Source organism: Cucurbita pepo, chromosome LG04 (genome assembly GCF_002806865.2).
Source record: "Cucurbita pepo subsp. pepo cultivar mu-cu-16 chromosome LG04, ASM280686v2, whole genome shotgun sequence".
NCBI classification, from domain to species: domain Eukaryota; kingdom Viridiplantae; phylum Streptophyta; class Magnoliopsida; order Cucurbitales; family Cucurbitaceae; genus Cucurbita; species Cucurbita pepo.
In genome coordinates this window covers 7347475-7361643 of record NC_036641.1, presented here as the reverse complement: position 1 = coordinate 7361643, position 14169 = coordinate 7347475, and the positions used below count along the sequence as shown (strand labels likewise).

Below are 14169 nucleotides of genomic sequence, written 5' to 3'. Positions count from 1 at the left end.
TTTTATCAAATTATAATTTTTTTAAAAATATAGTATAAATTATATTTCTTTGAAATTATAAAATTTACAATTTGATGAAAATAAATAAATATATGATTAGCTCAATATGAATAAAAATAAATAAAAATAAAAATAAAAAATGACCAAAGAATACAATAAAGAAAGTCCACATTTCCATCAACCCTTTTTAAGCAAATACGAAGATATCTCACGCGCTCTCAAGCGCGTGGCGTACATTCTGCATGTTTCATCTGAAAAACGATATGCATGACAAATCAGCATTCATGTTCATAAACTTAATTTTTTATTTATTTATAAATTTTGTTTTTTGTAGAGAGAGAAATAGAACACAGACCAAAACCAGAGAGAGAAAACGGAGCGAAGTTTAAGAGAAATTCTCACCTTCACCGTACTGTTCTTCTACGTTTCCAACTTTGCCTTTTACTTGATTTTCCAGCTTCATCGTTTTTTTAGGGTGTTCGTCGATTTGAGCTTTAATCGAGTTGAGAATCGAATTGGAAACCAGAAATTTGACGTTTTCTACTTCTTTTTCTTAATTCAATGAATCTCAGTTCATTTAATCCTTCCTATAATTAAGAACTCGAGCTTTTAGAAAGTTACTTCCAGCTTTTTTTCTCTCGATTCCTCGCTTTCCAACGCCAATTTCGCTCTACATTTTGGTAAGTTTCATGCTCCAACTTTACTGCAAGTTCGTATCTCATTCGCTGGAACCTATTTTCTTAATAGATTCAGATTTGAATCGTTTTTAGTAGTTCTTGACTTCGATTTTGCTCGATAGTGAGTTTAATCTTGGTTCTGTGAAATGTTGAGCTTGAATTCCGTCGGTTTCTGTGGATTTTATTGTGCTATTTTTTGGTCGGCGCTTTCAGGTTGTGGAGGATGCTTGCGCGGATTCGGTTTCTAGAATAAGAAGAAATCGAGGTGAGTTTTGCATCAATGGGTTGGAGATCTTTGAGGAGTGCCAATTTGAGGATCTTGGCACAGGTTTTAGTCGGATTCGTGATCTGTGCAGCACAAGTTCTTCATGGAATTACGAATCCAGGCGATTGTAAGGCTTCATTTTAATTTAAACGCTTTAGTTTTGTCATATGATTCGTCATTTTGATCCAAGAAAATGCAAATCAGGGGTGTGATTAATGTTTTTCTAGTGCATTTTATTACTGATGTCTTTATAATAGAGTAGATCTCTACGGCTGATGAACTGCATTATTTCTTGTTCATAGTTGCTGCTATTAGTAGCTTTCATACTGCGCTGGGGCTCCCCAATCTTCCTGGATGGGGCATTGGGCAAGACCCATGTGGAGACGCATGGCAGGGTGTTGTTTGTAATGATTCAAACATCATTAAAATGTATGTTAGTTTCCTTTCTGGATTAGTTATTTTATACTTCTCGAAACACAGTTAACTGAACCTTTTGATATAGAGTTGTTAATGCTGCTAATTTGGGAGGCGAGCTTGGTGACAGCTTGGGATTGTTTTCTTCGATCCAAACAATGTAAGTAATTACGTGTGTCTATGCATTAACAATGATGGGTCTAATTTCTAATCGTTGGCTGCGTTCTCGATTGAAAGATCCCCTTTCCGAACGACGTTTTCTCTCATGTTAGAAACCATGACCTGCCAAAGCGTGCATTACTTGTATATTTATTTCATCTAGTGTAACAAGCCCAAATCCACCGCTAGAAGATATTGTTCTCTTTGGATTTTTCCTTTCGGGCTTCCCCTCAAGGTTTTTAAAACACGTCTTAGAGAGAGGTTTCTACACCCTTATAAATAATGCTTCGTTCCCCTCTCCAACTAATGTGGGATCTCAAAATCCACCCCCCTTCAGGGCACAATGTTCTCGTTGGCACATTGCCCGGTGTCCACCCCCTTTAGGGCCCAGTGTCCTTGTTGGCATACCGTCCAATCTTCGGGGTTCAGCGTCCTCGCTAGCACTCGTTACTCTCTCCCAATCGATGTGGGATCTCACAATGCTTAGGCTGTCACATCTAGCTACATTGCTGATGTTGCTACTGATTACATATAAATCATCTGCTACTTTGCTTTCTCTTGCTATGTGCTGACATTTACATTGTGACCTATGCTTGTCAGTGATTTAAGCAACAATCATATAGGGGGAAGTATTCCATCAAGTTTACCCGTTACCATGCAGAACTTGTATGCTCCTATTCTCTAGTGCTTATGCTTTGTTACTTTCCTTGTGCATGGATTGCAAAATATTTATTCATCTCTATCTTTTGCAGGTTTCTTTCAGCTAACGAGTTCACTGGAAGCATTCCGAGTTCATTATCATCTTTGATTCAACTGTCCGCCATGTTAGCCCATGTTCCCTGTTTGTGTTTTTTAGTTTGTTACTTGGCTTATGAATTTCACGTTCGCCTGAGATTTTTCTTTTTCTACCTTATAGGTCGTTGAACGACAACAAATTAAGCGGAGAAATACCAGATTCCTTTCAAGCCATTACTCAATTGGTCAATTTGTATGTTCCATTTCTTAGTTTTTGTGCTTATGCTTTAGTCCTTGGTTCGATTACTCAACCTGTAACTTATGTAGGGACTTATCCAATAACAACTTGAGTGGGCCACTGCCTCCATCTGCAGGCAATTTATTGGCATTGACCACCCTGTGAGTATTTTGTAGCTCTGGCCTGATGTGAATTAGATACGTTCATTCGTGTACTAATTACTTTTAATTTGCAGGCATTTGCAGAATAATCAACTATCAGGGACCCTTGATGTTCTACAAGATCTTCCACTAAAAGACTTGTACTTGTCCTTACTATCTTTTTCATTCAGTTTTCAGGCAGCCATTAGATTCAAATTATAGATAGTTTTGCGAAATCTCAAAACTTAGCCTGGCATGTGCTATCTTTTGCTTGTTTCCTAAATGGTTATTTCCTTGTGTTTGAGCAGGAATATAGAAAACAACCTTTTTTCTGGACCCATACCTGAGAAGATGCTGAGTATCCCTAATTTTAGGTGAGAGGGAGGATATGAGGTTTTTCTTTTATTGCATTTTCTGAATTGGACTATTTTAAACACAGAACCGAATCTTGTTGATCTCATTTTGGCATCACCATCTCTTACACAGAATGGATGGAAACCCATTTAATTCTTCTGTTTCTCCGACGCTTCCTCCTTCTGTATCTCCATCACCACCGTCACCGTCAAAGCCAGCACCACCACCAGCACCGCCCGTTCCTGAAGCACGACCATCTTCTCAACAAAAACCAAAGAATCAGGCTGATGGACCATCAACGCCTGAGGAATCGAGCACTGGAAGAAATAAGAAAAACACTAAAAGGGTTGCTTTGATAACACTTGCAGCTGTATTGTCATTCATAATCTTGGTTTTGGCATGTGTGCTTTTTATGCCAAGGTGCAGAAGGAGAACAGTTGATAGTATTTCCAAGCGACGTCATCAGATAGGTGCTTATAGGGCTGAGAGAGAGAATGCTGGCAATGACGGATCCATGCGCCCTCCAGTTGATCAGATACCTAAAGGTTAATAGATCCTAATTTAGCACTTTTATTTTATTATAATTATTTAATTTGTATAGGAAAGTTATTCTTAGTTATGAGCTGACTTGTGAAAATTATCAACAGTTCCCATCGAGGCAGTAGTAAGGCCGAAGCAGGAAACTCAAATAGAAGCTCAGAAGGTCCCAAAAGCTCATGAAGAGAGAGAGACAAACATGCCAAGAATGAGCGCTATTCCGAAGAAGGATCATCATGAAGTAGATATGAGCGCACTCGATGTCTATCTAATGCCGCCCCCTCCCCCACCACCTCCCCCTCCACCACCACCACCTCCTATTGAAGAGGTCACTGCTGTACCCAGTGTTCCAGCGGAAGTTCTTCCCTCGAAGCCTCCCACCAAACATAGAACTACCTCAACTTTTGCAAAATCTTTCACCATTGCATCCCTACAGCAATATACAAACAGCTTTTCACCGGAGAATCTTCTCGGAGAAGGTATGCTGGGGACTGTTTATAGGGCCCAGCTCCCCAGTGGGAAGGTAAATTTGCTGCTATCAATAATTTCGTTACGTTTCTAACTCTTTGCTAGTCCTTCTGTTGAATGGCAATGCTTATGGTAGTTCGTTCCTGCCGCATTTGGTGTTTTATTCTTCCTGTGTCTTAATAATTTTACTGATCATTATCTGTACCAGTTACGATTCTATCGAGTAGTCAGCATATGGAGACATATTTAGTGAGAATTGCTGATATATTAATCTTAACCATGCTCAGATTGAGGGATAAAATTTAGTTTGAGTTGGGCTAGAATGTGAAGAAGCGTCTAATGTATTGATTACTTTTATTTGAACACCTACATAACCACTTAATCTAGCTTTTTATTAGTTGTTGACTATAAACTTCGAGCAGCAGATTATGAAAGATATTCACATTGTTTCTATGAGATCCTACATTGGTTGGAGAGGGGAACGAACATTTCTTATAAAGATGTGGAAACCTCTCCTTAGTAGATGCGTTTTAAAACTGTGAGGCTGATGGCGATACGTAACGGGCCAAGGCGGACAATATCTACTAGCGGTGGGCTTGGGTTGGTACAAGTGATATCAAAGTCAGGCACCGAGCGGTGTGCCAGCGAGGACGCTGGACCCCCAAGGGGGTGGATTGTGAGATCTCATGTTGGTTGTAAAGGGGAACGAAACATTTCTTATAAAGATGTGGAAACCTCTCCTTAGTAGATGCGTTTTAAAATTGTGAGGCTGACGGCGATACGTAACGGGCCGAAATAGATAATATCTACTAGCGGTGGGCTTGGGCTCTTACAGTTTCTTTCCTTCTCAGTAGACATCTAATGTAGCTAAAAGAAGGCCACTCTGCTTTCTTGAGTATTGATATTTTCACATGACAGTTGGAAAAAGTTCTATGATACACTTATGAGAAGAATCTCATTGTCTCCTTATTGATATGCATCGTGGTATTGTTTGTGTTTTAATGACATCATATCTAACATTTGACCATTCTAATGATTTTGAAGCTACTGGCCGTCAAGAAACTGGATAAAAGAGCATTCAATCAACAAAAAGACGACGAGTTTCTTGAGTTAGTGAATAATATCGATAGAATCCGGCATGCTAATGTGGTTGAGCTCAGTGGTTACTGTGCAGAGCATGGTGAAAGGCTTCTTATCTATGAGTATTGCAGTGGTGGAACATTGCAGGATGCACTGCACTCAGATGAAGAGTTTAGGAAGAACCTTTCTTGGAACGCCCGCATTCGAATGGCTCTTGGGGCTGCAAGAGCCTTGGAGTAAGTAACCTATTCATATGACCTTTTTTATGCTAGTTTTAGCTTCGACAGGTCGTTGCTTCCCTCCCCTAAGCAATTTAGGCCATCGTTCATGGTTTCCCCTACCCGAAATTCTTAACCTCTTAAGCTGCTCAGCTTAATTTTATCCAATTTGCATGATCAAGATTTGGTATTGTGGTTCTCAATATTTATGTTTCTGGAAACAAAATATTTTAATTCTTTTGCATTATTAGTTGTGTAGTTCTTGTTGACGCACTGCCTTGTGTCCACCCCTTTTCGGGGCCAGCGTCCTTGTTGACACACTGCTTTGTGTCCACCCCCTTTCGGGGCTCAACCTCCTCACTGGCACATCGTCCGATGTCTGGCTCTGATACCATTTGTAACGGCCAAGCCCACCGCTGGCAGATATTGTCCTCTTTGGGCTTTCCCTTTTAGGCTTCCCCTCAAGATTTTTAAAACGAGTCTGTTAGGGAGAGGTTTCCACACCCTTATAAAGAATGCTTCGTTCTCGTTCCCAACTGATGTGGGATCTCACAAATTGTGTATGAATACAAGGAGGGGTTATGATGTTGCTTTGCACACCAGGAGTTTCTTAAGGGTCTCTGAGTTTTCTTTCCACGACGGTCAACAAAATCGATAATGTCCAAAGCAAGCCGAATCAGGCAACCCTTTTTCCTCACTGTCCGTGTCTCATGATGTGCCCTTTATTAGATTGTGACTGGGTCTGCGATTCAATTATAATCCTTCTAAAATATAGCATTTTTTCAGTAATATGGGCATAAAGTAAATTGCCTGATGTTATCATTTTCTCATATTTGGTTTGGTTTGGTCTGGTTTGCCTGATGTTACAAGCCAATGAGAATCGTAACGGGGAAATTGTGTATACGTTCGTATTCATTTGGTTTTCATCTTTTGTTTGAAGGTATCTGCATGAGGTCTGTCAGCCACCTGTTATTCATAGGAATTTCAAGTCTGCAAATGTCCTACTCGACGATGAGTTTTCAGTCCGTGTTTCGGATTGCGGTCTGGCTCCATTGATATCAAAAGGAGCTGTTAGTCAGGTAAGCGATAATCTTTAACCTTCTCATAGTCGCAATTCTCTATTTGTAGGACATCTAGGGGTAAAGCACGGTTCAGTGCGGGCCACAAGAGCGGTACCAAATCAGGAGTTTACTCTTGACATCTCTATTGCATTTGACACTTCATTTTCCATACTTTCCAGCTATCAGGTCAGCTTCTGACAGCATATGGTTATGGGGCGCCAGAATTTGAATCGGGAGTTTATACACTCGAGAGTGACGTTTACAGCTTCGGTGTGGTTATGCTGGAACTTCTCACGGGACGGATGTCTTACGACAGGTACGTTGTTGAAAGAAAGCGATATCGATTATTATTGGTCCATTTTTAGTGTATTCATCGTCTTTCCATTGTTTTGGATAGAACAAGGACCCGAGGTGAGCAGTTCTTAGTCAGATGGGCGATTCCACAGCTTCATGACATAGAGGCATTGACGAGCATGGTCGATCCTTCACTCAATGGTCGATATCCTGCCAAATCCTTGTCGTACTTCGCCGATATCATATCAAAATGTGTTCAGGTGAGCAGCTTCATGACATTCCAAAAAAGTATCATGCCATTATTATAGCTCCACGCTCTAACCTGATAGAGTTGGATTGTAACCTGAAATGGATCATCTTCATCACACCTCGATTACGTTTTGCAGTCGGAGCCTGAATTCCGGCCACCGATGTCGACGGTTGTTCAGGACTTGCTGAGCATGATAAGGAGAGAACCAAATGGCAGTGGTTCAAGTGAAGGTTGATATGGATTTTTATTAGAGTTAGCCACAATCCATTCAACTGAGAAGCAAAAAGAAGTGCTGAAAGATCTGCCATGTTTCTCGTTGAAGATGATGCGAAGATCTTCGAGCGAATCTCCGGGGTAACGTGCTCGAGTTTTGCAATCCAAACTCGCTAGCCATTCATTCATCTTCTCCCTTCTGGTTTGTGTAAGACAACACTTTTGTAGCAAAAGAGCTCCAATTCTTGAGGTGAATCATTTGTGATCATTCCATTGTTTATTAAACTAGATAGTAATATGTATTATGAAGAAATATATGCTAACCCATTGTTGGTGTCATTTCCATTGTTTGGTTACCTTATAACTCTTAATAATGAATATATATATATTATCATATGTGTTTTGTGAACGACAACAGGTAGGTTCTCATAGCGACGTCTTGTTAGGAACAACGAACTTATACAATGAAATGATATTGTTCACTTTGAGCATAAGCTCTCGTGGCTTCTAATTTTTTTCAAAAGGGTTTAGACCAATTGAGATGCGTGAGATTCCACATTGGTTGGAGAAGGGAACGAAGATTCCTTACAAGGGTGTGAAAATCTCTCTCTAGTAGATACGTTTTAAAACTGTGAGGCTAACGGCGATATGTAATAGGCCTAAGCAGATAATATTTGCTAGTGGTGGGCTTGGGTTGTTACAAATGATATCAGTGTCAGACACGGGGCAATATGTCAGTGATGACGGTAGGCCCCCAAGAGGGTGGATTGTGAGATCCCACGTCAGTTGGAGAGGGGAACGAAGTATTTCTTATAACAGTGTGGAAATCTCTCCCTAGTATATGCGTTTTAAAATCGTGAGGCTGACGACGATATGTAACGGGCCAAAGCAGACAATATATGCTAGCGGTGGGCTTGGACTGTTACCAGATGTGTTTGTTACTTATAAACCCAGCCGCGTAAATAGCCAATGTGAGACTAATCCTTCTAATAATTTTGGACACATCTTTAAAATATTAAAGATTTGAGAATATTCCTTTTAAATTAGTTAAATTAATTATTTGAAAATAAATTACAATTACGTTTAATGTTCATAAAGTAATTTGTTTGTAACGGTAGTAAAATTACCAGAAAGCCCCTCTGTAGGGGGTGGGGCCCACTAAAGCACTAATCAGCGAGATTAGCATAATAGAGTGTGTTTAGCTTTTAATTACATTATATTTAAGCATTTTCAGGCGCCAATATTCTTCGTTTCAGTTTTTGTTGGGATAACAGACAGAAACAGAACACATCGAAAGCGTAAAATCCAAAACCGATCAAAAAAGAAAAGGAAAAGAAAAGAAAAAGAAGGATTGCGAGATTCATTCTCTGTTGCCTTCTTCCTGAATCTTCATTTCTGTAAGAAACATCTGATTTCAATCCATTTCTTCATTAGTTTTTCCTTTTTTTTCTTTCTTTCTTTCAGATAATTTGTTTAGATCTTCTTCACAATGAGTCGATACGATTCCAATCCTTTTGACGATGACGTTAATCCATTTTCTGTAAGTTTTCTTCCTCTGCTTTGTTATAATTTGCCTTTCAGATCGGAGTTTCTGGTTTTTGATATCCGTGTTTTGACGATTAGAGTAATGAGCATTTTCATTTCTCGAATGTTTGTTGTTTTATTCCGTCGTGTTAATGAGTTGTTGTTGTTGTTGTTTATGGTTTTCTCTTCGGTGAAATGGAGTCCCTGATCGGCCAGTGGTCTTTCACTTCCTTGTTACATTTATATTTGATAGAGAACGTCGTTTACGGATGATAAAGAACAAAACTCTCATTGTTCGTATGAGACTTTCCTTGCATGTCGCGCTATTTTCTGATGATCAGACGGAAATGAAAATGTGATTATTGTGAGATTTTGTGGCGTCGGAACTGCTCTGATTTGTTTTCTGGGAATGGGATTCAGGAGAACTCAATGTGACCGAGTTAGTTTTGATGTCTTTCTTAGTTGATTGAAAACCATGGTCTATTAGTGATTTATAATAACAAACAAAATGCTTGCCTCCCTCCTTCTTTTTAAAGGTGATTATTAGTTTGAGTTCTATGATCTGCATCAATGCTTTTCAATATGTTTGCCCAATGCAATTGTACTGAGTCCTTTTATCGAACATAATGATGCGAATCGTACTTTAATGAGTTCTAATATGCAACGTCAAGCAGTCCCGCTTTCTCGGTCCGAAAAGTGCTGTTCATTCCGGGAGTTTTGACATAATTTTTGCATAATTTTACAACCTATGTTATTCTTCCTCCACATTTTACTGTTTGCCTTATGTTTAGAATTCTGGAGCTGGAGGTGTTCAACCCGCACCCTCCAGGCTCTCACCTCTTCCCCATGAAACTTACGATCGTGGTGCAACGATTGACATTCCTCTCGATACTGCAAAGGTGGAGTGCATTCTTTTAAATGTTTCGTTTATTATGGGTTTTTAATATTTGAAGCACTATCAAGGGAAAAATAGGATCTCACTTTCTTCACTATTCCTTTCAATTTTTAGGATTTGAAAGCTAAGGAGAAGGAGCTTCAAGCCAAAGAAGCTGAATTAAAGAAGAGGGAACAGGTAATTGCTTTACCACACGGTAGATGCATCATATAATCCTATAACCAAAGGACATATTTTATGTCAATAGTGCATTCAAATTCTGGCTTGTTCTAATTGGCTACTTAACAAATGATAATTATTGGTCCATAAAACTATGAGTTAAGAAATAACTGTCGGCCATTCTTTGTCATCCAATCATTTGTTTTAAGAATATACTCTGCGTTTTCTTGTTCCATGCATTAATTGTTTGAACTCTTATTCTATATTTTCTAATTTGCGTTTCATTGTTGTAAGACTGGTATGAGTTAGCTGATCCCTTGTGCTTTAAAGAAATATTTCTTTCTAAATGACTCTGCCCTTTGTAAATGCTTAGGAATTAAAACGGAGGGAAGATGCTATTGCAAGAGGTATGCATAACTGTTTGGTTGCATCAGAAGAAAGCGAATCATAATTCTTCCCTCTCTAATCTGAAAACTTTTCAATTAATTTTGGCAGCTGGAATTGTTATAGAGGAGAAAAATTGGCCACCATTTTTTCCCCTTATCCATAATGATATTGCAAATGAAATACCGATCCATCTACAAAACGTCCAGTATGTTGCCTTCACAACATTGTTGGGTGAGTGGACGTGATGCTCAATCATGAAAGTTACATTCTTGTATGAAGTCCAGATGCTATCTGCTTCCAGGTTTTTCACGATAGTTTGGCTAACATTATATGATGGTAACGTTAAGTTGTAGTTCAAACGGTAAATAAAACCTTCATCATGGTGATGTCATGGTTTAACAAGCCGCTTCCCAATATTGTGGTTTTTTTATATTGTTTATTCTGTCTGAATGCAATTTTTTTCCCTTCACGTGGATGTATATATAGTTGAGGTTTCTGTGTGACATGTGAACTAGTTCTGGGCCATCGAAGTCTGTCAGCTTAACAAGAGTACCTTCAAGACCATGATATTTTGTTTTTGTCAAATTCTAGCGGCTAGCCTTTAACAACTTTTGATATGATCCATATAACCACCATTAGGCTTGGTTTCCTCAAAATAGGTAGTTCTGAAGTTTTTTAACTGATCATTTCTAGCAATTATGGAATGGAAGCAAAAGTTTTAGTACTGTTTGGCAGTATTGATTTTTTAAATTGGTGGGTGAAGGAATCATTTTTCCGATGATTCAATAGTGAAAAGGAATAGTCTACTAGTGTCTCTAGTTGACCTGTAGATGAAAGGCATGCTGACATTTATCATTCTGCCCCCACTCTACGCTACACCATCCTGGAGCTCCCCTCCCCTTCCCTCCTCAGTCCTCACTATACACCAAAGGAGAGAATTCCAAATGCATGGCACTTTCCATCTTTCCAGGAATGATTTACTTTTATTTAATGTGAATTATGTTGCTTAGTCATTGTATTAAATTATTTATTGTCTAGGTTTGGTTGTGTGCCTTTCGTGGAACATTATAGCAGTTACTACTGCTTGGATCAATGGTGAAGGTAAGTTTATAATCTTCTTCATATGCCTATGTCCTTTGAAATATGTTGTCTTCCATGGTCTGTTACTAATAGTTATTACTCATGTAGGTCCAACAATATGGTTTCTTGCTATTATCTACCTCATATCAGGTGTACCTGGAGCATATGTCGGGTGGTATCGTCCTCTCTATCGTGCTACAAGGTATAACTTAATGGAAGTACGTTTTTTTCCTTCTTTACCTTGAAAGAAGAATCCCCCAAACCCCAGCCGGCCAGCCCTAATGGTTAATTATACTTCCCGGGTTTTGTTCATTGGGGATATTAGTATTACGCTTATATGAGTCGAGGAAGCTGCAAGAACCTGTTTCATGTGATAAGAATAACTGATGTGAAGATATCTTAAGATATATACTAAGTGAAAGCATACTGTTTCTCTGAGAGAAGGAACATTTGTTTGTAGAAAGTGATGAACCTTCTCAATTGATATATAGTTGATTAATAGGTAGCATTTAATAAATTTAATTGGGTAAAAGTACACTTTCAGTCCGTTCTTGTGTTGCTGAACTTGTAAATTGAGTTACAACTTATGTGTGACTCGTAGAAATTTAGCTCTTGAATTTCAGTGTTCTTCTGTATGTTGGTTCGGTCGAATTATCCATTATGGCGATACGTTTGACAAGTTAGCTTATTAACATAAACAGGACTGATAGTGCTCTGAAGTTCGGGTGGTTTTTCCTAGTTTACTCGGTAACCTTTCAAACTTCATTGCAGTTACTTTTCCAACTTTGAGGATGTTTTACTTTTTACCCAAGTTAATAAATTTCTTCTTCCAGATTCATATTAGCTTCTGCGTCTTTTCTGCAGTTGCTCCTCCCATTATATTTAAGGGGAAATCTCTTACGTAAGTTTTGATGTCCTTGTATAAAAGTAGAGGTTTATACTTGTTGAATAACTAATATTTTCTCTTTATTTTCTTGAGAGAAGTTAATGTTGTTTGGTGTTTTTTTCAGAGGGATCTTACCTGCTATAGACTTGTTGAGTTCTAATGCTTTGGTTGGGGTAGGTTCTATTCGAGTTTGCATTTCTGTGTGTGTTTTGAAATGTCACATATTTTGTAAGATTATCCAATATATAGGTGTTCTAAATTATAACCTAGCATTCTAGCGAGATGGGACGTAAGAAATGATAAAAATATTTTTCAAGAAGAAATTTATAGTCAATTATCTTATTGATAAAATAAGTGGTTGTATTTTCAATCTCAAAATTTATTATTTTCTTTCACTTATTTGATTTTATACAATTAGTGTCTAATATCATATCTGTTATGTTAATTTTCTTTCACTTATTTGATTTATACGATTAGTGTCTAATATCATATCTGTTATGTTAATAAGTGTTGGATATGTGTCAAACAAGTGTCTGAGTATCCAAGTGTCCAACATATATTCGTGTTGAACACGCTAGTCAAACTAAAGTATCCGTGCTTCTTAGGTATTAGGTAGTAAATGAGTGGCCATATTTTTAACCTCTTGACTCTAGGCTCAAGTGAGATTGGTCTTTTGCTTATAAGTACATGAATGTTCATACTGTCACATATCCATTCTACAGAAGTAAACCATGTTACTTATTATTCGATATTTTTTCGTCTGAGCATAGTGATTTTTCTTTCAGTTTATATAATGATTTTGTCCGAAAACTAGTTAATGAGTAATGACACTTCTCACAGATATTCTACTTCATTGGCTTTGCATTCTTCTGCATTGAATCACTAATCAGCATATGGGTTATCCAGGTTTGTATTCCATAAAGAAATGTACCCATCTTCGGTTGGGAATCACGACGCTCCACAATGGTATGATATTGTCCTCTTTGAGCATAAGCTCTCATGGCTTTGCTTTGGGCTTCTCCCAAAAGGCCTCATACCAATGGAGATAGTATTCCTCGCTTATAAACCCATGATCTTCCATTAATCAACGTGGGACTCACTCTCAATAATCCTCAATAATCCTCCCCTCGAACAAAGTATACACTATAAGCCTCCCCTAAGGCCTATGGAGCTCTCGAATAGCCTCCCCTTAATCGAGGCTCGACTCCTTTTTCTGGAGCCCTCGAACAAAGTACATCATTTGTTCGACACTTTAGTCACTTTTGACTACACCTTCGAGGCTCACAATTCTTTGTTCGACATTTGAGGATTCTATTGACATGATTAAGTTTAGAGCATGGCTCTGATACCATGTTGGAAATCACGACTCTCTACAATGGTATGATATTGTCCACTTTGAGCATAAGCTCTCATGGCTTTGTTTTGGGCTTCCCTTAAAAGGCCTCATACCAATGAAAATAGTATTCCTCGCTTATAAATCCATGATCTTCCACTAAATTGGGACTCACTCCCAATAGTCCTCACATCCTCACATCTTCTTCGTTTGCATTCATTTTGTTTTGATTCCCACTGAAAAACTTAATGCATCCAATTTGCAGCAAGTATACATGTACTTCCGAGGTAGCGGTATGGCTGTAGAAATGAAACGTGAAGCCGCCATGGGAACCCTGAGGGCAGCTTTTTGATATGAACATTCAAACTGGTTTTTAGCTGCTGTGAAAAGTCTCAAAGATCAACTCCATCCCCCACCCCCCACTTGAAGAGAGTGTGCGTGTGTGTGTGTAAGAAAAATCCATTTTTTTGACCACCTTCGTTTTCATCAACAGTTTTCATATAGTAAAGTTGCTTTTCGTGTTATTTTTCTTATTAATTGATTAAAGATTGTCTTAGCCAAAAACCATATAAAATTTAGCAAGCATGACAAGTATTTTTTTTTCCAGTTTTCTTAATCCCTTTGAAGTGAATTTAATGCTGTTAGCCCCACGATTCGGGATCGGACATTATCCCTAAACCATTCTTTGTACTAGCGTGGAAACCTCTCCCTAATAGATATGTTTTCAAACTGTGAGGCTAATAGTGATATGTAATGGGCCAAAGTGGACAATATCTATTAGTCGTGGGCTTTGACTGTTACA

General features: G+C 38.4%; 2 protein-coding genes across 3 annotated transcripts; both read left to right on the top strand.

Moving 5' to 3' along the window:
• The first annotated feature begins 326 nt into the window (after positions 1-326).
• Positions 327-7442, top strand: LOC111793111 (protein STRUBBELIG-RECEPTOR FAMILY 3-like). Its single transcript, XM_023674843.1, has 17 exons — positions 327-680; positions 891-1069; positions 1245-1371; positions 1445-1516; positions 2116-2181; positions 2268-2339; positions 2432-2503; positions 2578-2649; positions 2724-2789; positions 2937-3002; positions 3115-3527; positions 3630-4042; positions 5032-5303; positions 6226-6364; positions 6526-6662; positions 6744-6900; positions 7027-7442. Exons 2-17 carry the CDS (start codon positions 958-960, stop codon positions 7123-7125), a joined length of 2355 nt encoding a protein of 784 aa, XP_023530611.1. The 5' UTR covers positions 327-680; positions 891-957; the 3' UTR covers positions 7126-7442.
• Positions 7443-8338: 896 nt separating this feature from the next.
• LOC111793112 (secretory carrier-associated membrane protein 1) lies at positions 8339-13952 on the top strand. 2 transcript variants are annotated; one of them, XM_023674845.1, is made up of 13 exons: positions 8339-8401; positions 8568-8643; positions 9419-9526; positions 9637-9699; positions 10055-10088; positions 10177-10299; positions 11107-11169; positions 11257-11350; positions 11850-11895; positions 11982-12049; positions 12159-12207; positions 12875-12940; positions 13633-13952. In XM_023674845.1, the coding sequence occupies exons 2-13, from the start codon at positions 8593-8595 to the stop codon at positions 13717-13719; spliced, it is 852 nt and encodes a 283-aa protein (XP_023530613.1). In that variant the 5' UTR covers positions 8339-8401; positions 8568-8592; the 3' UTR covers positions 13720-13952. The 2 variants fall into 2 exon arrangements, with proteins under 2 accessions (XP_023530613.1, XP_023530612.1); XM_023674844.1 differs by having other exon boundaries at positions 8342-8643.
• Positions 13953-14169: the final 217 nt, after the last annotated feature.